At 35.7% G+C, this 23,571-nt stretch overlaps 1 protein-coding gene across 17 annotated transcripts in view; it reads left to right on the top strand.

Moving 5' to 3' along the window:
- mink1 (misshapen-like kinase 1) overlaps nucleotides 1–19,489 on the top strand; it is an 83,522-nt gene extending 64,033 nt beyond the window's left edge. For 9 of the 17 annotated variants that reach the window (XM_073949632.1, XM_017356008.4, XM_068221051.2 and 6 more), the window contains 14 exons: nucleotides 494–588; nucleotides 819–842; nucleotides 2,853–3,001; nucleotides 3,528–3,648; nucleotides 5,769–5,885; nucleotides 6,046–6,157; nucleotides 7,283–7,438; nucleotides 9,390–9,533; nucleotides 9,650–9,784; nucleotides 10,004–10,104; nucleotides 10,931–11,080; nucleotides 11,217–11,376; nucleotides 12,887–13,026; nucleotides 15,351–19,489. In XM_073949632.1, coding sequence (XP_073805733.1) covers nucleotides 494–588; nucleotides 819–842; nucleotides 2,853–3,001; nucleotides 3,528–3,648; nucleotides 5,769–5,885; nucleotides 6,046–6,157; nucleotides 7,283–7,438; nucleotides 9,390–9,533; nucleotides 9,650–9,784; nucleotides 10,004–10,104; nucleotides 10,931–11,080; nucleotides 11,217–11,376; nucleotides 12,887–13,026; nucleotides 15,351–15,434 — 1,688 coding nt within the window. In that variant the 3' untranslated portion in view covers nucleotides 15,435–19,489. The remainder of the gene's footprint in view (nucleotides 1–493; nucleotides 589–818; nucleotides 843–2,852; nucleotides 3,002–3,527; nucleotides 3,649–5,768; nucleotides 5,886–6,045; nucleotides 6,158–7,282; nucleotides 7,439–9,389; nucleotides 9,534–9,649; nucleotides 9,785–10,003; nucleotides 10,105–10,930; nucleotides 11,081–11,216; nucleotides 11,377–12,886; nucleotides 13,027–15,350) is intronic. The other 8 variants (XM_073949633.1, XM_017356010.4, XM_068221052.2 and 5 more) reach the window with 1 other exon arrangement.
- The last annotated feature ends 4,082 nt before the right edge of the window (nucleotides 19,490–23,571 follow it).

The raw sequence follows: 23,571 nt of genomic DNA, 5'->3' as shown, positions 1-23,571 counted from the left end.
GTTCTGCATCTCAAACAACAAACAGCCGGGGCACAGCACGTGTTAGTGACTGGATGTGATGCTTTTTGGTGACCTGGAGCCGATCCACGAATCACAGCACATTATCTTAGCTGACCAATCAGAGCCTCTTGAGGGTGGGCTTTCAGAGGAGGATGTTTTCATGTTAGCTGAGTAGCTGTAGTTAATCAAAATAAGATATATGAAAAAAAAACATGATTTAAAAAGAAAATAATACAATTTTTTACAAGTGAAGCATAAGCACACATTGCTTTGCATCTTATATACACAACCAGGCCTTAAAATACACTGTGGACCACTTATTTAATCTGACAAATATGGCAGATTTCCTTTGGTGGGATACCTGAGAGCAATCGCGTTTAGAAATAATGATTCATACATTAAAATGTGATTTTTAAAAAAAAAAATTTTTAGGTAGGGTTTGTCTTAAGCAATTATAAGCAGATATAGCAGTGCATAATGTTATATATTTCAGGCTCATCTAAGATGGATTCCTCTCCAACCCTCTCTCATGATGGCCGACACAAACCAGGAGAATCCCGAACCTCATCTAGACCCAGCAGACCAGCGGTGAGACACACAATTACAAACACACAAAGGGTCGCATGTTAAACACACAAACACACACTCATGCACATAGAGTCCCAGATCATTTGCCTGTGTCTTGTTTATAGAATGAACACGCTCAGCCCTCCTCTAAACACTAACCTCTGTTCCTTACATTTCCCCCTCTCCTTTTACCCTTCTCATCCCTCTCTCCTCTCATCAATCTCTCTTCCTCCTCCTCTTCCTGCCCTCAGAGCTATAAGAGAGCAATAGGAGAGGTCAGTGCCCGTATCTGTGTATCTGCATGAGTCCGAGTCTCTGTTCTTGCATGACTGCATCTTCTCGTGATGGTGTCCATGTGGATGAAGCTAAATGTCAAATGAATGTTGTGTCATCATCATGTTTAAAATAATGATCAAATAATTGCTGCATTAATCACGTATGATTTAAGAATGACATTTCTTAAAGGCTGTCTTGAATTAATTACAGTATGATAATTAAATTAATAGCCAATAATCTTGTATGCACATCCTTTCAGAGATTTGAGTTTAGCATGATTTTAAAAAATAGAAATAATGCATTGCATACGTTCAGTCTAAATCGGTGAAGGTTTTTGCTGGCTGACTTTGTAATTATAAAATTCCACAAACAAAATGTTTCTATTGTTTTAATAAATCAACATTTTCCAATCATTTCTGACTGATCAGGTGACACCAAAGGACCGGAGTAAGACTTCCTAAAAATTACAGCAATAGATCGCCTTTTTTTAAAAATAAATATTACTATAGGCAGCAGTTATTTTAAATTGTAGTAATATTTCACAACATTGAAGATGATCAAATTAATGGAGCCTTGCTGAGCGTAAGAGACTTTATTAAAACAAAAAAAAAAGTCTTATTGACATCCTGCTTTCAAACAGTTATATATATTTCAGGGCTCTCAAAACTGCAAGCCTGACGTCCCAGTGTTATTATATTTTCCAGTCGGGCTACCAAAAATAGAAAAAAAGACACAACTGACGTGTGTAGGTCATGACAAAATGGTGGATGTACTGTAGTATGTCCAAGTTTCATTCACACTGCTCACATTCATACTGTATAGAACTTACTTTTCTAACGGTCGAATATTACATTTAAGTTTAAATGCAGTACCTACTATGTAGTAGTCAATATCTGACGCAGCCATAGCCTATTTCAATGCTTTTGCATTCTCTCACAAATTGGGTAGTTATGTTGGATGTAACTTTCATGCATCGAGGAGCCACTATCAATATGTGTTTATATTAGCATTTGCACTAACTGGTGTTGTCAAAAAAACTGGTAAAGTGATAAAGGTAAGCCTACCAGTTTTTCACATGATTTGTTTTAGGTACAATTAGAAAGGAAAAATATTACTAATAATAATAATAATGAATAAATAAAAAACAATGATAATAATGAATACAATAATGAAATAAAATGTGGTTATTTTAAAAATAGACTATAATGAATGACTTTATAACTTTATTTAGTAGATATATGCATTTCTTTTTATTAACTATATAGTGTTTTTTCTATTTGGGCCACATCAGTTTATTTCAGGCTACTAAAAACTTAGGGGAATTTATTTCGGGCTACCAGGGATTTAGAAATTCTGCAAACCCTGTATTTTTTAATCTATCCTGATTATAATAATTCAGATGCTTAAAGGTAGATGAATATAGCGTTAAATAAACAAGTACCCACATAAATCCATATTGCAACTATGTTTGTGTAAAAAGTGATTTTATACCTAGTTCAAACCTTATTTTTCTTCTGTGGAACACAAATGTTTTTTTTTTTTTTTTTTTTTTTTTTTGGTTGTTGCTTCAAGCAGCCTCCAGTGAAAATCCAGTGTTGTTTTGTATTCCATTGGCCTTTATTATGTCTTTTGAGTCCCACAGAGAAAAGAAACATTTAACCATAAATTATACCTTTAAAATATATAATCAAAGTTAACATTACATGTGAATTTTGGGCCATTGTTTAGCGTCTTGCGTCTCTCCCTGGACGTCTCTATCCAGTTGATGTCACCCGTCTGCAACCATCAGCATCTGTTGAGGGACAGTCCTGCACTTACGGTCTTGATCTGACCACCTTCACCCTCCTCCCCAATATATCCCACTTCCTCCACACTCCAGACTTTGAAAGACGGAATGCATGATCGAAATCCCATGTTTATACTTTATCGGGTCCAGTGTTTATAAATCAGAGATTATTTATATGACAGTTGCTCATTTACCTGTTGATTTGTTGGTGTGGATGTGTCAGGATCATGGTCTGTACTCTAAGGAGCGAGCAGAGGAGCAGCCGCGGCCCCCTGTGAAGGCCAACGACTACTCCTCTTCCTCAGAGAGCAGTGAAAGCAGCGAAGAGAGTGAAAGTGGAGAAGGAGCAGAGGAGGAAAGCCCTACTGACCGGTGAGAGAAGATAGAAGTGTCCCAACTGACGACTGATGATAATACACATTTGGCTTATTTTGTCATTCATCATCTAAAAGTCTAAAAGAACAATCAAACATTCCATGTGTTTTTCTTATGCAATCGTGTGTAATTTCGGTTTTTATGTGCATTTGGTAACACTTTAGTTTAAGTAACAATTCACATTATTTACTCCTGGTTTATTACCTGCCTGTTATAAAGATATAAACTGTTTATTAGCACTTATAAAGTGTGATCCTATTTTACATCCCTAATCTTACACAAAACCTAAATCCAACTTTTACCTTGCCATCTGTTAGTAAGCAGCTAATTAGTAGTTTATTGAGCTAAAATTCTTAGTTAATGGTCTTAGTTATTAGTGTAAAATGTACATTAAAATCAAGTGTTTTTATTTATTTTCCAGTTTGACTGTTTCACTGTCAGATTTAAAGCCTGTTAAAACGGCTGGATAACTTCTTTTTATGGCTTTATTTTTCATATTTTTCTTTTGAATGTGTGTTGTCAGCCCCCGTGATGCAGATTCTGACTCTGTGAACACTATGGTTGTCCATGAAGAGGAGGAAGGTGAAGGAGGAGAAGAAGAACGTGCTGGAGGATATGGAGACCAAACCATGCTTGTGCAGAGGGTAGGATGAGTTGTGTGTCTGTGCGCTGGTGGGATGTTCATTCATGAGACCTCAGCATAAACTTTAAACTAGCTTGAGGGTTTGATTTAGGCATCTACTACTAAATCCCTCTATAGCTGTAAATCGAATTGCTAAATTATCATAATAAACCTATTTAAAATTAATTATTAATTAAAGTATTTAAATAAAAAAATACTAATGGTAACACTGTAGCTTCCTCATGTAGAGGAGTGGAGAGGAATTTATATCTACATTATATCTATATAATCTAGAACAGATTCTCTCTCTTTCTCTCTCTCTCTCTCTCTAATAATAATAATAATAATAACAACAAAGACTTGTGAATTAAGCAAATGGCAAAAACTAACAGCAAACTCAATATTCCGTTTTGTAATGAGAAGTAAAAATGTGCATTAAAATTCTTAGGTTTGGGTCAGAAAAATTAATAATAAAAACAATGAATTTTAAATGTGTTTAAGTTATTCTCCATTTGTTTAAGAATACAGTTAAAACAATACATACAGTCACTGACCACTTCATTAGATAAGCCTTACTAGAACAAAGTTTGACCCCCTTTTGCCTTAATTAATGGCATAGATTCAACAAGGAGATTTTGGTTCATATTGACATGATAGCATCACACAGTTGCTGCAGATTTGTTTGCTGCACATCCATGATGCAAATCTCACATTCCACCCCATGCCAAAGGTGCTCTATTGGATTGAGTCTGGTGACTATTTAGGCCATTTGAGTACAGTGAACTCATTGTTATGTGAGTGACAATGTCAATGCTCAATTGGTATCAATGGGCCCAAAGTGTGCCAAGATTACACCACCAGCACCAACCTGGACCATTGATACAAGTCCGGATGGATATATCCATGCTTTTATGTTGTTGACACCAAATTCTGACCCTACCATCTGAAAGTCACAGCAGAAATCGAGACTCATCAGACCAGGCAACATTATTTCCAATGTTTTATTGTTCAATTTTGGTGAACCTGTGTGAATTGTAGCCTCAGTTTCCTGTTCTTACCTGACAGGAGTGGCACCGGGTGTGGTATTCTGCTGCTGTAGCCAATCTGCCTCAAGGTTGGACGTGTTGTGCGTTCAGAAATGCTCTACTGCATTCCCTTTCTATCAGCTGGAAACCAGTCTGGCCATTCTCCCCTGATCTGTGGTATCAACAAGGCAACAAGTTACTGTTGCCTTTCTATCAGCTGGAAACCAGTCTGGCCATTCTCCCTTGATCTGTGGTATCAACAAGGCATTTGCGCCCACAGAACTGCTGCTCACTGGATATTTCCGCTTTATCGAACCATTCTCTGTAGACCCTAAAGATGATTGTGCGTGAAAATCCCAGTAGATTTTCAGTTTCTGAAATACTTAGACCAGCCCGTCTGGCACCAACAACCATGCCACATTCAAAGTCTCTTAAATAATCTTTCTTCCCCATTCTGATGCTGTAGCAGATTGTCTTGACCATGTCTGCATGCCTAAATGCATGGAGTTGCTGCCATGTGATTGGCTGATCAGAAATTTGCATTAGCTAATAGTTGGGCAGGTGTACCTAATAAAGTGGGCCTTTAAGTGTACATATATTGTGAAATATTTTTAATCCTAATTTAACTCTTTAATATATCTTAAAATTAGACATGTTTTTATATAAATATATTTATAAGGTAGAATTATCATTGATATGTTTTAATTTTATTCAGATTCTGATCCTTCAGGGCATTTAAGAAACATTTGTTGATATCATCAGTGTTGAAATCATGGATAAAATCATCTTTAAGGAATAGACAGTTCAACAGAACAAGAATTATTTGAAAATAATAAAATATAATGTCTATGGTATATTATTATGTCCCTTTATTGCATCATTCCTGAGTAAATCATAAACAAAAATAAATAAAACTAGCCCTAATTCTATTTATTTCATTAAAGCAGCATATAGTTTGTATGTATATTTTGACTTACTACAGGTTTTAAGCATTTCATTGACCCTTCATTAGTGTCCCACTATGCCTCAGAAGGATAAAGCCTTTATGTGCATGCTAGAAGCCAATATCATAGCACCAGTGTCAGCCCGAGTTTGTTTGTGTGTTTGTTTCTGTCAGACTCCAGAGAAGCGCAGTCATAATGGATACACCAACCTGCCTGATGTGGTTCAGCCTTCTCACTCTCCCACAGACTCGGCCTCCCACTCCTCCCCCGGGAAAGACTCTACTTATGATGTGAGTCTCTGCCCACTTCTGGAGCTTCAGTTACTCCACCGTTTATCATTTCATCAGCATGCCATCCAGCTTTTTTTTTTTGTAATTGATTCTTTATCTGATGTACTGGACAACAAGTGTGTGTTCAATTGGCTGACCGTGATCATGCTATTCATTTCAGTATCAGTCCAGGGGATTGGTCAAGGCCTCTGGAAAATCCTCTTTTACTACCTTTGTGGACCTTGGAATGTACCAGCCATCAGGGGGTAGTGGAGATAACATTTCTGTTGGAGGTAAAGTGGTTAGTTTGGGTACGGAGATTTTAAGGGGATTTTTAACACAAAAATGTAAATTCCTGTTTAAGTTTCTGTTTTGTTGAACCTAAATGAAGATATTTTGAAGCTTGTTGGAAATGGGTAACCATTGTCTTCCATAGTATTTGTTTTTCATACAACACATGTTAATGTTTACTAGTTTCCAACATTCTTTAGAATCTCTTTTTATGTGTTCAAAACAACAAAAAACTCCCAACTGGTTTAAAAACAAGTCAAAGATGAGTAATAGATGACAGAATTTTTGTTGAATTTTTTAGAATCATTTGTGGGTGAACTACCCCTTTAAGATACACTATTGTTCAACAACACAGGGTGTACTCTGTTCACTGCATTTACAATTACAGGAAAAACAAAAATATTAGCAAACATTAATTTTTAAGATAAATTTTATGATGTAAACTAATGTGAAAGATTTTTAAGTATAATTATTGTCTCATTAAGTAATTAGTGTCATTCAAAAGTCATATTAATATGCTTTGATTAGTGTTCAAGATTGTTGTTTTCTTTAGTATTTTGTGAAAACCATGATCATTTTAGCCGCATTTGATAGAAAGTTCAAAAGGAAGATGCTAATTTAAAATAATCATAATTTGTAACATTATAAATGTTAAATATTTGCTGAATATGTATATATTAATTTCTTAATACATATTGATTATTTGAAAAAGCAAACATTTGAACAGTGCTGTTTGTGTAAAGCTTAATACATTGGAATACATGAGAATATTTATTTACTTTTTTTGTTGTTGTTGAGAATCAAAATTGATCAGATGAATCTACTGGAAATGCTATATTAATTTAAATTTTCTTACATTACTTGAGAAATATATATATATATATATATATACTTGAATTGCAGCATATATTTAAATTATGTTCTCTCATAACATTACATATTTTCCCCCATAGCTGTATGTTTTGTTCTAATGAATCTTCTACATGTTTACTGGAAAACAAGACAGAAGATCTGAGCAAGAAAATGATTTCAGCACCCTAGACCTGTGACTGTTTCTTGATGGCTGTGAATCTGTTTCTGACAGATGACTCAGTGTCTCTCTGCTGTGCGGTTTGTGGGTGTTGTAGGTCTGGGCTCTCGTTTTGAGCAGCTAAAGCTGGAGGTGAGGAAGGGCTCCATGGTCAATGTCAATCCCACAAACACACGTCCGGTCAGTGACACTCCTGAAATCCGCAAATACAAGAAGAGATTTAACTCTGAGATCCTCTGCGCTGCTCTCTGGGGTAAGAGCCATGCGTGTGTTTGTCAATCTAACGAAGTACATTTCTCATAAAGCCATCCCAACTGTCTATTCTTACTATCAGGGTTGGGCAGAAATACTTTAAAATGTATTTTAAAATAAAATGCCAAATACCTTTTAGTTTAAGTGTAGGTGCATTAAAATAAACTACAAACGACAGCAGCCAAAATGTGTATAAAAATAAAAACTGTATTTTTGTATTTTAAAAATACTACAAAATACTTTTACAAAGCATCGTGACATTTCTTCCCAAAACCTACTATCAATAGGCCTATTGGATCAATCCCTTCACCATTAAACTGACTCAGTGTAATAAACAGTGTTTGACAGTAACAGTGTTTCTCTAAGTTTTAGCTTTTCTGCCACTTTGCTCATCTCAACCTTCAACTGTAAGACTTTCATTTTTGCATTTATTTTGTAGATAATTTCATACAGAAAGTCCTGACTTGATAATCTCATTCCGTTTAAACCATTTATTGCAGATGATAAGTCGAATCGTATTGCTATATCTATTGTTTGTGTTTTCACCCATTCTGTGGCCAGTAAAATTGTCATCATCTCTGTGCAATGATTATTCAAGCTCTTAATATTTTAAAAGGGTGATAAATGAAGAGTTTTAAATTTGTTTTGTTCCCAGAATTTTTCATAAATCTAGTATTTTGCAGTTGAACTCTTCAGTACTCAATGTGAAAACATGATTTCTGAAAACTTCTAAAAATTGTTATGTTTTTCTGTTTTTGCAAATAAACTCTTCATATACAGCTAAAGTCAGAATTATTAGAATTTTTTTTTTTTTTTTTTATGTAGGTGCATTCTTATGCATTTACGTATGTAATAAATCATCTTTGCATTATAAAGAAAAAAAAGATCTACTTTTTCTGCAAGGCATTGGTAATCAGAGTGTATGGATGGACACTAAATGTGACATTGTTCTCTCTTCTGTCTGCCATTAACTGTCTAACACAGATTTTTCTTTTTTCTGCAAGTCTTGATAACACCATCATTGATCATCTTTTATTATTTGAGCAAATAGGATTGTAAAAAAAAATATTTCTTGTATTCTCCCATTCACCTTGCATTAAGTTTACGCAAATATGACAACTTCCGCTACTGAGAAACCTGGAAAAGTGAAGAGGGTCTATTGATTTCAGGTAGCTTTGATCCATTTGAGTCACTTTACTGATTCAAGTATTTTACTGATTGCTGATTTTAGTTCTTTTTAATCAAGTTTTTACATTATTTTAGGGTAGTGAGGTTAGTGTATGAAGTGTGTGAAAATTGGCACATGATGAGATCAAGGCTATTTGTTCCTCCTTCTTCTTTTAGTGTTTTAAACCCTCCAGTTCAAACTCTTTAAAATGTAATGCACATTTTAGCTAAAATAATTCAGGCAAGTTTCCTAGAAACAAAACTTTCTTTCTTCTCTGATTTTTCTAAGCCGTGCTAGTGCAACAAGTGATTTCTGTTCTCGATTTTCTCCTTGTTCAATTGTTTTTATCTTTTTAAGCTCATACTACACTCATAGGGTTGCCAGACAGAAGTTTTTTTTCAAGAAATATATTTGTATCTGTGTATCATTTTAATGTGTTGACATGAACTTTGTTATCTTTGCACCAATTCCCTGAGCGTTCAGGAGGACTAGTTTGATGGCAGTGCCACCCACTGGCCAAAATGCATAAAATATGACCACAAAGCATGGTGGAATAAAGTGGCACAAGGTCAAATTTCTCCATAATACCCTTTTGAGCAGTGTACCGTTTTTTTCATCCACTCCTACAGAGAGTTTATTATATACAGTCAAAACTTTTCTACTTTAAATTCAGTACACCCCTAAAGCATGATAAACAGTTTTCTCAGAATAGCTCCATAGCACAGTCTGTGAGCATTTTAGGTCTTGAAGGGTGTGTGTGTTTTAACTGTGTATGTTCTGTCAGGTGTGAATCTGCTGGTCGGGACAGAGAATGGTCTGAAGCTGCTGGACAGAAGCGGTCAGGGTAAAGTGTATCCACTGATCAACTCGCGCAGATTTCAGCAGATGGATGTCCTGGAGGGACTGAACCTCCTCATCACTATATCAGGTTATAAAATGCTCTGTTCCTTATTTCACACACCCGTCTATCTTTGCCGGGACACATAGATATAGACCAGACCACCTATTTTAGGATCTTCATGTGTAGTTTCTCTCTTTTCTTAGGCAAGAAGAATAAGGTACGCGTGTATTATCTGGCCTGGCTGAGGAATAAGATCCTCCATAATGACCCAGAGGTGGAGAAGAAACAGGGCTGGACCACTGTAGGGGAAATGGAGGGCTGTGTGCACTATAAAGTGGGTAAGTGTGCATGTATGAGGTGCTTAATTATGCGCAAACCAAAAGAAAGTGATGAAAGATTGTGCTCAGCTGCTGCTTGGCGAATAAGCAAAAGTGAAACCGAATAGGTCAGAAGACATGAGGAAAGCTACTTTTATCTTAGAATTTTCCTCTCAACTCTTTTAAAGTGCTTTGTGCCTTGTAATAAAAGTGCTGTGAATGTCGTGTTTATTTTCCCAGTGAAATATGAAAGGATTAAGTTTCTGGTTATCGCTCTGAAGAATGCAGTGGAGGTTTACGCCTGGGCTCCAAAACCTTACCACAAGTTCATGGCCTTCAAGGTACTGACGCAAGCTTTGTGTTTATGTCTGATTGTTTTATTGGTCGCATACAATGCTGGTATGTGCTTTAGTGGGGATTTTAAGGCTTTTCAAAATGTTTTGGTCAGCTTTTTATTATTATTTGATTGATTCATTTTTTTCTTTGTGCCTGTGGAAAAGAAAAACTTTCATTTAACAAAGTAAAATTATCAGAAATGATGGTAAAATATTAAAACTTTTCCAAAAGATTTGTATTTTGAATAAATTCTATTGTTTGTAATTGTTTTTAAAACCCTTTTAAGGGGTATTTAAAGGGATAGTTTGACCCAAAATAAAAATTGTCATAATTTATGCACATTTAAATTGTTCAACTCCTTTTTTGTTCTGTTGAACACACAAGAAGATATTTTAAAGAGTGTTGAAAATTGATAACCACTGACTTCCAGTGCAACTATTTTTTCTACTTTGCACGTGAATGGTTACAGGTTTCCAACATTCTTCAAAATATCTTCAAATTAACTTCAAAATATCTTCCACATTTCATTTTTGAGAGAACTATCCCTTTAAGAATCCTGGTTTCCCCCAAAATAATGATTTTTCAACATTTAAAAATGCATAAGATAAAGATTTTTAAGAATTTTCAAAATCATAAAAATGTCTTTATTCTTTTAATAATTTTTATTTTCTTGTTTCTTTTATTCTTATGTAAAGCACTTTGAATTACCATCGTGGATGAAATGTGCTACATAAACTTGCCTTGCCTTAAAATTCTTTTAATTTACAATCTTATTATGTTTTTGTTGTTGTTAAAAATAATTAATATCATGCTTTTATTGATGTTTCTTAGTCATTTGGAGACCTGCCGCACAGACCTGTGTTGGTTGACCTCACAGTGGAAGAGGGTCAGAGGTTAAAGGTCATCTATGGCTCCTTGGCTGGCTTCCATGCCATTGATGTTGACTCTGGAAACAACTACGACATCTACATTCCTGTACATGTGAGTTATGTTGTCATGTGACACACCAAGAATACACTGGGTCAGTCAATTGGAAAATGCAGAGGAGAGTTTGATAGTGATTTATTTCTCCTATAAATCCATGTTCCTCTCTCTTGCTCTCGGTCTGCTGCTGTAGATCCAGTCACAGATCACTCCTCACGCCATCGTGTTCCTGCCCAACTCAGATGGGATGGAGATGCTGTTGTGTTATGAGGACGAAGGTGTTTATGTCAACACGTACGGACGCATCATTAAAGATGTGGTGCTGCAGTGGGGAGAAATGCCCACATCAGTAGGTGAGTGTGTATACTAGATTAGAATAGATTCAACTTTATTATCATTACAAGTACAAGGCAACGGAATGGAGTTTAGATCTAACCAGCAGTGCAATAGCAACAAGTGCAGGATATAGCTATAAGCTATAAAGTGCAATTATAGAAAAACTATGGTAACATTAGAGCTAAAAAGGGCTTCGTCGCTGCCTATTTTTAAGTCCAAATTAAAGACGCATTTATTTTCTAAGTCTTTTTGAAGCATAAGTCCTTCCCTTTCAGAAGGGGGGGGGTGTTGGGAGTGGGGAGGGGGATAAAAACGGTCATGTTCTCTATCGTGTTTAGTGTTGGTCAACTGTGGTAGCATATTTTAATTAGGAAAAATATTGTATTATTATTATTACGATTTTTTATTTTTATTTACATTTTTGCTCTTTTATTGATAATTTTTCTATGTTCCTTCCTATTATGTGCTTATTGCTGTTTAAACTATTTTATGCTCATATCATGTGTTTATTTTCTCTCTGTAAAGCACTTTGTGCAGCCCTGTAGCAGTTGGAAACGTGCTATATAAATAAATAGAACTAGAACTAGAACTATATTTACAGATGGTTGTACTATGAACATTATATATAGGTTGTATTAGCTATGAACATAGATTTACAATTAGTGAATATATGTACAGGTTGCTATTAATAATCAGGGGTATGCCGAAAGAATTAACATAATTTATAAATGTATATGTGCAGTAGATATGTACAATTCAAGATGAAAGTGCAATGTAGTGCAATGAATATGTTCAATTTTAATTGTGCAAATATTAAATAATAAATAATACAGTGTTTATGGGGAGTTTAAGTTATGAGAAGAGTGTGGGGGGTATATATACAAATACACACAAACACACATTCTGCTTTCTGCACAGTTGTAAAAGTGGTAGATGGAGAGATTTTTTTTATTATTCATTTATTTTTTACCTCTACATTTAGATTTATTCATTTAGAAGATGCTATTTTCCAAAGCCACTTACAATTAGGAGGCATTCAGCGATTCAGTAAGAAGAGGCAATACACACAATAAGTGCTTATTATACAGAGGAACTGTTTGCACTCTGATTTAGTGCTAGAAAAAGAAGGTGGTATTATTTTTGAGAGAGAGAAGCTTGTTTCTACAGGTGGTTTGTTAAGCCCACTTATCTGTAAGAAGCACACTTCATAAATGCACAATAATTTATTCATTTATTTATTTATTTTTATATGGAGTGATCAGAGAGATGAAAGAGTGTGTTTACTACAGATGGTTTGTCAGGGGCATATGGGGGTCTTGGTTTTATTCAGATGGCTTGAGATGATCTCTGTAATTTTTTATATAGACCAGACTGAATGAAAGCAAATATTCTCTGTTTTCCAGCAGAGGTAGAATTTAATCAGATAGGATTTCAATGGATTGTTTTAGTTAAGATTCTGTAGAAGCCATATTTCTGTAGTGAATTCTGAAATCTGTTTTTGTGTTTGTGTCTGTGTTTTGCTTGTAGCCCACATTTGCTCTAATCAGATTATGGGTTGGGGAGAGAAAGCCATTGAGATCCGTTCTGTTGAGACGGGACACCTGGATGGAGTCTTCATGCACAAGAGAGCCCAGAGGCTTAAGTTCCTGTGTGAACGGAACGACAAGGTGATTTTTCTTTTCACACACTTACACACACACTGCACTTCACACTAATGTTAAAAAAAAAAAACCTATACAATTCCTGTCCAAATCCCTCCAAGAAAAAAAATGAATGTTTGTTTTTGATGTATTTATATTCTTTTTATTTTATGCTACATATTTAAATCAAATATAAGACACCACTAGAGTTTAATCTCCTAGTTTGCTTTTTATTTTTAAAGATTAAATAAACATCTATAGAAATGTATTTGAAAATCCATTAATGACATGTTTAAATGTATGAGCTTGACAAACGCTACAATTTGTAGGGAAAAAAATTGAAAATCGAATGAGATGTCCTGTAGATTACAAATAATAGTAAGGGAATCACAGATTTAAAACTGTTATGTAATTGTAATGAAGGACAATTATTACATTTTCTTTGGTAAATAAGGTAGTAATTAAATGTATAACTTGGTACAGTTATACATCAGTTGTAGATAATTAAGGTAATTTACCTAAAAATGGCACTCCTGACTTTTAAGTAGCATTGATGTGCAAGTCAAATTTGACAGTTTTATCAATAAAAAATAAAAATAAGTTATGTAAGAAATGTTTGTAAACTAATTTTTACCTTAACTTTATTATTTAACTTTGTTACCCTTTCAATGTAACATTATTCATAACAGGAATGTAATGTGTATAACAAATATAAGCATAAAACACTAATTATAATAGCATGTACTATACCAATTATTTACTGTAAACATGATACTAGAAACCTCTATTTTAGAAATCAAGCCTGAACACATTTATTTAAAGTGAAACTGAAATTGCACTGTGTTAAAAATGTGCTTCACAAATACTTGTCACTCATTCAGCAACAATACAAATGTGTACATTTTGCATGTTTTTTCTGTTTGACGTTTATTGATTTACATACTTTGCTTTAGTAGACAAGTTATATAACTTATAAAAACCTGCTTTAAATCTGTATATTAATGGTAAATGGCAAATGGAATGAGATGAATGTAGAAACAGCAAAATTGTATGAAGTGAATCCATTTGTAAATGATAGAAATAATTAGCATTTTGAAAATAAACATCAGGTTGTACACTACCTGACAAAAGTCTTGTCGCACATCCAAGTTTTAGGAACAACAAATAATAACTTGACCTCTAGTTGATCATTTGGTATTAAAAGTGGCTTTTATAAAAAAGAGGCTAAAGCCTTTGGATTATGCTTATTTTACCAAAATAAAACATGATCATGCCTTGATTTTTAAATTAATAAAATAAGATAATTAATATTGTGTATGACTCCCGTGAGCTTGGAGGACTATATTCATACATCTCTGCAATGGCTCAAATGGAACGGCAAATAAAGCATTCGTGCAGGACTCCCAAAGTTCATCAAGGTTCTTTGGATTCGTCTTCAATGCCTCATTTTACCCCTGACATGCTCAATAATGTTCATGTCAGGTGACGGGGCTTGCCAATTCTGGAGCACCTTGACCTTCTTTGCTTTCAGGAACTGTAATGTGGAGGCTGAAGTGTGAGGGGTGCTATCCTGCTAATGGAGTTCCCCTCTCCTGTGGTTTGTAGTGTAATGGGCAGCACAAATGTCTTGATAACCTCAGGCTGTTAATGTTGCCATCCACTCTGCAGATCTCTCACACGCCCCCATACTGAACGTAACCCTAAGCCATCATTTTTTCCTTCACCAAACTTGACTGATTTCAATGAGAATCTTGGGTCCATGCGCGTTCCAGTAGGTCTTCTGCCACTTTTCCAAGTTATCAACTAGAAGTCAAGTTATTATTTGTTGCTCTTACAACTGGGATAGATGACAAGACTTTTGTCAGGGAATGTACATACGAGATGTAAAATCAGCCACTCAAGACTTATACTCTCATTTTATTGAAAGGGGAAGAAAAACCTATTTGTGACTTGTATATAAATATTTTTAAGATAAAACATTGTAATAAAATGTGTGGGTTTTTTTTTATTACATTCGAGAGCGTTTTTTTTTCTTCTTTTTTTTCAGAAAATATTTGAAAGGAAATGTTTAAAAAGGTGTCTTCTGAAGGAGTTTTAGAATATTTTTCATTAATCAAACTTAAGTATTATATATGACTCTTTTCAGTGCTGTTGTTGTTTCTTGTATGTGTTTTTGTATAATGAATGTTTATTAAGAAACCGATATGAGTGCATAAATTGTATATTTAGGCAAGGTTTTGCTATGAATATAGCCAATGCTGCGGAAGGCATTATAACCTAAAAAACTGAATAATTAAACAATCAACTTATACTTCTCGTCCACTGTAATGCTGTTTTTGTCTTTCTTTTAGGTGTTTTTCGCGTCAGTGCGTTCCGGTGGCAGCAGCCAAGTTTACTTCATGACCCTCAACAGAAACTGCATTATGAACTGGTGAAAGAACATGGGTTCTGCTGTGTACACACATTCAAACACTGAAGAGATAAAGTCCTCGCACACTACAACACCCTCAAACACTTTGTAAATACACATTTACTCTCACACACACTCACACTTTCCTGCACAAACCTACAGACACATCTTCCTGAAGACACTCCTCCACCATTCTCCTGTGATCTCTGAGCCAACTGAGCCCTGCTGACCTCAGTTCATCCAGTTCCACACGGTTAGCTTTCAGTTCACCGGGGCCAACGTTCCTCCGATGCTTTTAGGACTAGACAAAAGGCTAACTGTACATACATTGTACCAGAGATGCGTGTAAACAAAACGATGCGTGTAAACAAAACTATGAGAATCGTTCGGTTGTTGCGCGTTTGTGACGCAGCAGACATGTGTGCGTGTGTTTCGAGAGACTTTATAAGCTACTTTGAGCAGCAGAAACAACTTGAACCTGCAGTGGTGTGAGGTGGTACTGCCACATCTGTAATTTTACCATTTGACCACTGTATAGTGTAGTAGTCGTTTGTTCTTGGTTGCGTTCAGAGTTTCAGATTCAAGTGATTATAATGTTTTCTTTCAGCAAGTAGAAGTTTAGAGGAATCTTGAGTTTTAGCATATTCCAAGACGGCTTCTCTTCCGAACGAGGGAAGGTTTTCGCTTTCTTGATGTATAAACAATAATCTTTCACCAAACTGTTTGTTGGATGGGAACATCGGTGGCCGCTTACGAAGTACAATCCAGCGCTTTTCCACTAGTAGTTTGCTGGTGAAAACAAGCCACCCACGATGGAGCAGCAGTCTCTGGTTTTGCTTTTCAAAGCACTTTTTTTTTATTTTTGTTTTCTTTGGATGTGAGAAGTATCATCATATCTACTACAGTTTGATATTCTCCGTATGTAAACGTATTTGGTATTACTCCTACTTTTATTATCTGCTGTTCTATAGCTGTTCTATTGCAATACGTGATGTGTGCTCGTTCTTGTTCGAAGTTTTACAGGGGGTCTTCTCTTGATTTCAGAAAGGAAGATGAAGTTGAAGGTGCTTTTTGGCAGCATAAACGTGTAGTTCGGACGTCTCCGTGTAAATTGTACATAGCAGCCATGATCGTATTTAGATAACATTTGTAGGCACATGATTATTATTATTATTATTATTATTATTATGGTTTTTAAGAATTGAATCACTACACAACTGCGTTAAACACTTGAGAGTGATTTTATAACCGAGTCATGTGTTTTTGCTGTCAAAATTGCTTTTGGAAAGTGTAGTTGTTTTAGGCAGATTTGTAGTTCAACGGGAAATGTGCGCATTTGACCTGAACATCTTAATATTTGGAACTCCCCCACCATTTTATAGCAACAAAACGTCATGTTGTAGATGAGGACTCGATGGATCGGAACATAAATATTCTTTTGTTTATCTAACAGTGTGTGAGCGAGTTATATATGTGTGTGAGGGAAATATTAAGCGGTAACGTACAGTAGGATCAGTATAAAGCAATAGTTTAAAGAATTCGTGACGGGTTTGTGCCTGGTGTTATTGTCTCCAGCTCTGCAATACTAGACCAGAGATTATTCTCAAGCTTTTCACTTTCATTTTCATGCAGATGATCTACATTTTTCAACAGTATTTACCCAAAAACAGATTCTCTATTTAAAAAAACAAGATGGTATAACACTTAAAGAAATGCTGCCTTTACAAATAAGCTTGTGCACACTAATCACTGAAATATTTGACGCACTTTCGTCCTTCCTGAATATTTTTCTAGTTTCTAGTCGTACAGTAGCTTGTGGCCGTACAATCATAATCAGTTACCTAACAGCCCCTTTCCTCAATACCGTCGCACAGTCTAGACGAGCGATGACACATTCAGTAAGTCATCGTGAAAACACTTCAGACAAACAACATTATAAATAGTCACATTTCAGAGAGAGGTATTTTTTGTTCATCAACTAAGACCAAACTTGACTGCTACAGTGCCATTATAACATAATCAACGCTCTCTCTGAGACTTGCTTTCGCCCCTCATCCTATAGAATTAAAGCATTTCTTGCTTAGTGAATCTAACTGCCATGTTTACTGAATTAACAGTGCCTTGGATTGGGGTTGAATGTGTGTGCATGTGTGTGTAAGAGAAGGAGCGTGGAGCATGTGATTATTTCAATACGAAGTGAAGTTCAGGGAAGAGAAAAGTCCAGTGCGCAGTTCGAGCTCTCGTGCCAACAAAGTGCACTTAAACTGACAAGAGCCAGAGCACCAAGACAGGCTCCTCTCACTCCGTTTGAGCACAAAAGCCATGCCATATAGAGTTCATTCCTCTGGTTTAAAGGCAGTGCTCTCCTCTTGCAGTGTTTAGATACTTGTAGAGCACCGTATTAAAGTCCAAACGCCCAACAGTTACAAGAAATAGCGCACGTTTTTTGGTGGCTGTATCATTTTGCCAAATGGAAAACCTCTGGTGTTGGGCTGCTCACATGCGTGTGATGTAATTCGGTGGATTGAATAGAGCTTATGTTTTATAGCAAAATTGTGATATAGCAAAGATTCATATTCGCTTTATAAATTAGATAAAAGTTTATATTAGGATTACAGTGGCCTGTCTGGATGAATGAAGGAAATATATATATATATATGTGTGTAAAATATATCTAAAATCCCAGAATTCTTCTTCTTTTTTTGAGCTAAATAGATGTGAATTTATATTAAGAGTTTAACGAACATAACCTGCTCTCTAGAAGCGAAGAAACGAATGCATTGATTATATGTAATAGCATTTGTCTGGCTGAAGAATCATAATAATAATAATCGAGCACAAGCTTCTGTACATACGAGTCGTCTCTCTCCCCTCTTTTTCTTCCAGCGAGTGTTATAAAAGCGAGCGTGTGGGTGTGCGACTCCGCATGTGTGAATAGGAGAGCTATTTTTGCTGTGCGTGCGTGCGTGTGCTGTTCATTATTCCCTCAGAGGAAAGAGAGAAGAGATGGTCGAGGACCAGTTTGGTCAAACATGCACACATCATCACAGATGCGACTCCAGTCATGTTTGCGATGACCAATTCTACAGTCATTCTGTCAGCAACTGACCACAGTTCTGATCTCATGCAAGAGACTTTTAGAGGAAGAGATCATCAAAAAATAACTTGAGTATGTTTCTTTTTCTGTTGAACACAAAAGAAGATAGTTAGAAGAATGTTGGAAATCATTGACCTGCTATTTTTCTCAATTTCTTCTTTTGTTTTCAGCAGAAAGAAGAAACCTCAAAGGTTGAGTAAACAATGAGTAAATGGTCATTTTTGGGGTGAACTACCATATCAGGGGTCATTTTGAAGGTACACATGGTGTTGGCTTTATTATGGACGTTATTGAATGTAATCTGAAGAGTTTTAGAGGGTTTAAGTGCACATGTGAAGATGATATTTGACACTTCATCCCCCTCCGCGACCGATTTCATCATGAAATGCCTGTTCTATTCTCGCGTCTTTCTAAAACCAGTCAGTCTTTCGAAAGCTAGGGCAGTTTGCGTGTAGCGATCATGGAGATCTGTCTGGTTTTTTCCGTTTTAAGGCCTTTTACTGCTGTGTTTGCGGGATTTATCTACCCTACATGCTATTAGCAGCTATGCTAACAAGTGGCATTTCTCTTGTTGTTCTCTTGTAATCCGAAGTTAATCCCTTAGCTGATTTTTGTAAGATATTTACTACTCCAAAGAAGAAGAGTTGATGATTTGTAGATCTTTTGTGCTTTTGGTTCATTCTCATAGCGGCAGCAGCCAGGACAGGTTAAAGCTTGGGTGTTTTTTTTTGTTTGTTTTTTGGAGGTCTTGATAAAAGTTGATCCTCTGTGATGGGTTGATTATCATTCTTTTCATTTTACTTCATAAACGTTTTTCTGTTTCAGAAGAAAGCGGTAGATGTTTCAGACATATTTCTTAGCGTTTCTGTTTAGGAGAGGAATGCTTCGGATGATTTTAAGTCTTAAAGATTGAATGCATTCACAAGTCTGTAATGTCTCGATACAACATTATTTGAAAATTAAAAATAACTTGATCTGTTAAAGGGGTCCAACTTGTTTTTCTTCAAGCTCACTCTTCACTGCATCTTTAAAACTTTTAGTTAACTCACCAAATGAACCGTGTTATCTTGTGTCCCTGTTCATTTATGGTGTTAGATAATTATCAAATGGGTGATTAAATAGGCCTATCGCTCATATGAGTCCTTGATGAGAGATCCTTTTTTTATCGTCGAAAGCAAATCAATTTACAGAAGTGATTTTATATACACTCACTGGTCACTTTATTAGGTACACCTGTCCGACTGTTCGTTAACGCAAATTTCCTATTAGCCAATCACATGGCAGAAACTCAATGCGTTTAGGAATGTAGACATGGTCAAGACAATCTGTTGTTTAAACTGAGCATCAGAATGGGGACGAAAGGTGATGTAAGTGACTTTAAACGTGGCGTAATTATTAGTGCCAGACGAGATGGTCTAAGTGTTTCAGAAACTGCTGATCTACTGAGATTTTCACGCTTAACCATCTCTAGGGTTTACAGAGAATGGTCCGAAAAAGAGAAAATATCCAGTGAGCTGCAGTTCTGTGGGCGCAAATGCCTTGTTGATGACAGAGGTCTGAGGAGAATGGCCAGACTGGTTTCCAGCTGATAGAAAGGCAACAGTAACTCAAATAACTACTCGTTACAACTGAAGTATGCAGAAGAGCATCTCTGAACGCACTACACGTCCAACCTTGAGGCAGATGGGCTACAGCAGCAGATGACCACACCAGGTGCTACTAGCAACTGTCAGCAAAGAACAGGAAACTGAGGCTATCCATCCTGCCTTGTATCAACGATTCAGGCTGCTGCTGCTGGTGGTGGTGGTGTAATGGTGTGGGGGATATTTTTTTGCCACACTTTGGGCCCATTAGTACCAATTGAGCATTATGTCAATGCCACAGCCTACCTGAGTATTGTTGCTGATCATGCCCATCGCTTTATGACCACAATGTACTCATCTTCTGATGGCTACTTCCAGCTGGATAATGCACTGTCATAAAGAGCGAATCATCTCAGACTGGTTTCTTGAACATGACAATGAGTTCGCTCTTCTCAAATGGCCTCCACGGTCACCAGATTTCAATCCAATAGAGCACCTTTGGGATGTGGTGGAATGTGAGATTGGCATCATGGATGTGCAGCTGACAAAACAGCAGCAACTGCGTGATGCTATCATGTCATATATGAACCATAATCTCTGAGGAATATTTCCAGTACCTTGTTGAATCTGTGCCACAAAGAATTAAAACAGTTTTGAAGTCAAAAAGGGGGTCCAACCTGGTAATAATAAGGTGGCCAGTGAGTATACAAAGATATAAATTGAGTGCATCTACTTTAATGTTTTAACTGAGGGTGTAATTAAGGGAAACACATAAACAAACAATAAACATACATTGCAGTCTTTATTCAACGTTTTTGTTAGTTAATGAAAATGGTTGTTCATTGTTAGAAGAGTACATTAATGCGCTGGCAAATGTTGAACTGTAATTAATATATGATGTACAGGCATTGTTCATGTTAGTAAACACATGTAAAGTGTTACCCAAGAAAGTCTTGTGTAAAAGGTGGTAAAAGGGCTAAATAGTATTACTGTTTTAGTATTAAAGGCACAATATGTCATTTTCACCACAAGAGGGTGCATATTCACAACAAACAAAGGTGAAATTTGATGACTCTGTGGCCAAGTGTGGAGTCATGAGAGTTGTCATCTTCATTTTATCTTATGGGACTCCTAAAGAAATCACGTTCATGGATCAGCTAAAGTATTCTAACTTTATTATAATGGTAATATGAAGTAGAGTGACACTGAAAGCTGTCGAATCGAAATTAAACCACTGAAGCAATTAAAGATGAGAGGTGAGTTTGATACAGCATGAAAACACCAGAGCTTTCTTTATGCCACAGTCCATCGCTTACTGTTGTTTCACGCGTTAACACTTGGGGAAGAAGCAGTGCTGATTTATCAATTTGAATAGATTTTAGGGCTCTGTTATAATGCTGCACTCTGCAGGTTAATAAAACACTCAACATAATAAAGTGTGTTTGGTGTTTACATTTTATAAAGTCAAGGGTGTGTGACGTCATTAGCACGACCACACAAGAACCGGTTTGTGTCAAAAGTTAATATCACTAATTTCTTTGGATTTGTACATTCTTCAAAACATTTGGAATCATATACTGTAAGTACACAGGCCAGCAAAATATATATATCAATATATATATATATATATATATATATATATATATCATATAAGGAAAACAATCCTACGTATTGTGTCTTTAAGTACTTAAATATGTAGGGGACTTTAATGCAGTGTGTTACAGGCCATTCAGTCTAACAGGATCGACCCGGTCTGAAATCTTCTGATTCAACGGTCCGTGGCTTCATCAGAAGACAGTGTGGAGCAGCAGCAAAGTGAGTTGTGCTCTATAATATCCAACATTTTTATCCTTTCATGGCTAATTATAAAATCACATGTCATTTGGTGAAATGTCAAAAACCCGACTAAGTTTCCTGGTTAGTTGACTGATACAGGCAGATGGCTTACCTGCAATATAAGCAGAAGTAGAAACTTCATCATTCAGGGTGATGTTTTTGCAGATTGTGTTACACAACAGTACCATCATTACACTGACGGTGCAAAGGTGACCAATTTAGGATCTTATTTGTGTTTGAAATAAATGAGGAATGTTTAGTGCATTCATATGTTCAGCATAAAAATGTTTAAAGTAATTTAATGATACAGGATAATTATTAAAACACTCAAATGCCACTATTCTCTCCTTTCTGGCAAAAAAAAAAACATCAGTATTAGCAGCACAACACATATACAATATATTTATGGAAAAGAAAAACCACATACTCAGACCTACAGTGTACTTCCTGAAAGAATAAGTGATCAGATAACTATCAAATATATTTGAAATGTAACTGACAGATGGTTGAAATCTGGTGGCTTGAATGATTGTGTATGAAGATTTCAAAAGAACTGTGTATGTGATTCCTGTTATAAATATTCTTAAGAAGATTTCTAGGTCACACTTTACAATAAGGTTCATCAGTTAATGTTCATTAATGCATTTACTAACATGAACAAACAATGAACAATACATTTACTACTGTATTTGTTCATGTTAACGTTAGTTAATGAAAATACAGTAGTTCATTGTTAGTTCATTTTAACTATTGAACTAACTTAGAACTATTAGATTTCTAAATAAAATGTTTTTGCACTAAATGTTTTTGGTAAAAAGTAGGTCAAGTTTACTTGCCTTTTTAAACTAAAATATCTAATAGCTTTCTATCGTGAATTCAGTATTTTTGAGTAATATCTAAGAAATAACCAGTAACCACTCAAGTTTCTTATTCAACTGAACTTTACTGATCCTCAAGCCAAATATATAACTCTCATATGTTATATGTTCATTTGTTCAGTATGTCAGGTATTCTGCTATCTGCTTTTGCTTTTACAGCTTTTAAAGTTGATCATTTTACTTGTCTGGTTTGTTCATTTCAAACCATGTTTCAGGACCCACAAGGGATATTGGCTGACAAACACAACTAAGACCATAGTACGGTTGCAAAAAAAAGCCAGTTTGGGTTTTTTGGGCTTAAGAAGGTGAGTTGGTTTTGGTTTTGTTGCCAAGGTAACTTAGGCTGCTAAACTGTAACCAAAGAGCTTAGATTGACCAAGAGGCGACACTTAATAGAGCGATCATTATCCCTCAATCTATCAATCTCTTTTTCTTTCAACAGTGTTTGTGGCCAGGGGTTTCATTTTTTTTTTTCCAGGTCTGAATGTGGAACAAATGGGCCGGGCTTGAGTTCCGTATTGACGTCACACCACCACAGCTAAAGACTCGTTACAGCAGCGATTCATTCGTACCACTAAAAGTGGACTCTTTTAGGATTTAGATGAATCTATAGTTTTAAACACGGCGCACTTTTAGATTTAAGCCTTAGCTGGATATTTCACTTTGGTTAAAGCTGTTACACACTGCATAAGGTCATTTTTAAAAACCCAAAATAGGGGCTCTAAGTTATTACAGCTAATTTAATCAAATTTAATTAATGAAATCAAT

Source organism: Danio rerio, chromosome 5 (assembly GCF_049306965.1).
Source record: "Danio rerio strain Tuebingen ecotype United States chromosome 5, GRCz12tu, whole genome shotgun sequence".
In the NCBI taxonomy this organism is placed as follows: Eukaryota; Metazoa; Chordata; class Actinopteri; order Cypriniformes; family Danionidae; genus Danio; species Danio rerio.
Note: the sequence above shows the minus strand (reverse complement) of the source record. Positions and strands in the feature narration are given on the sequence as shown.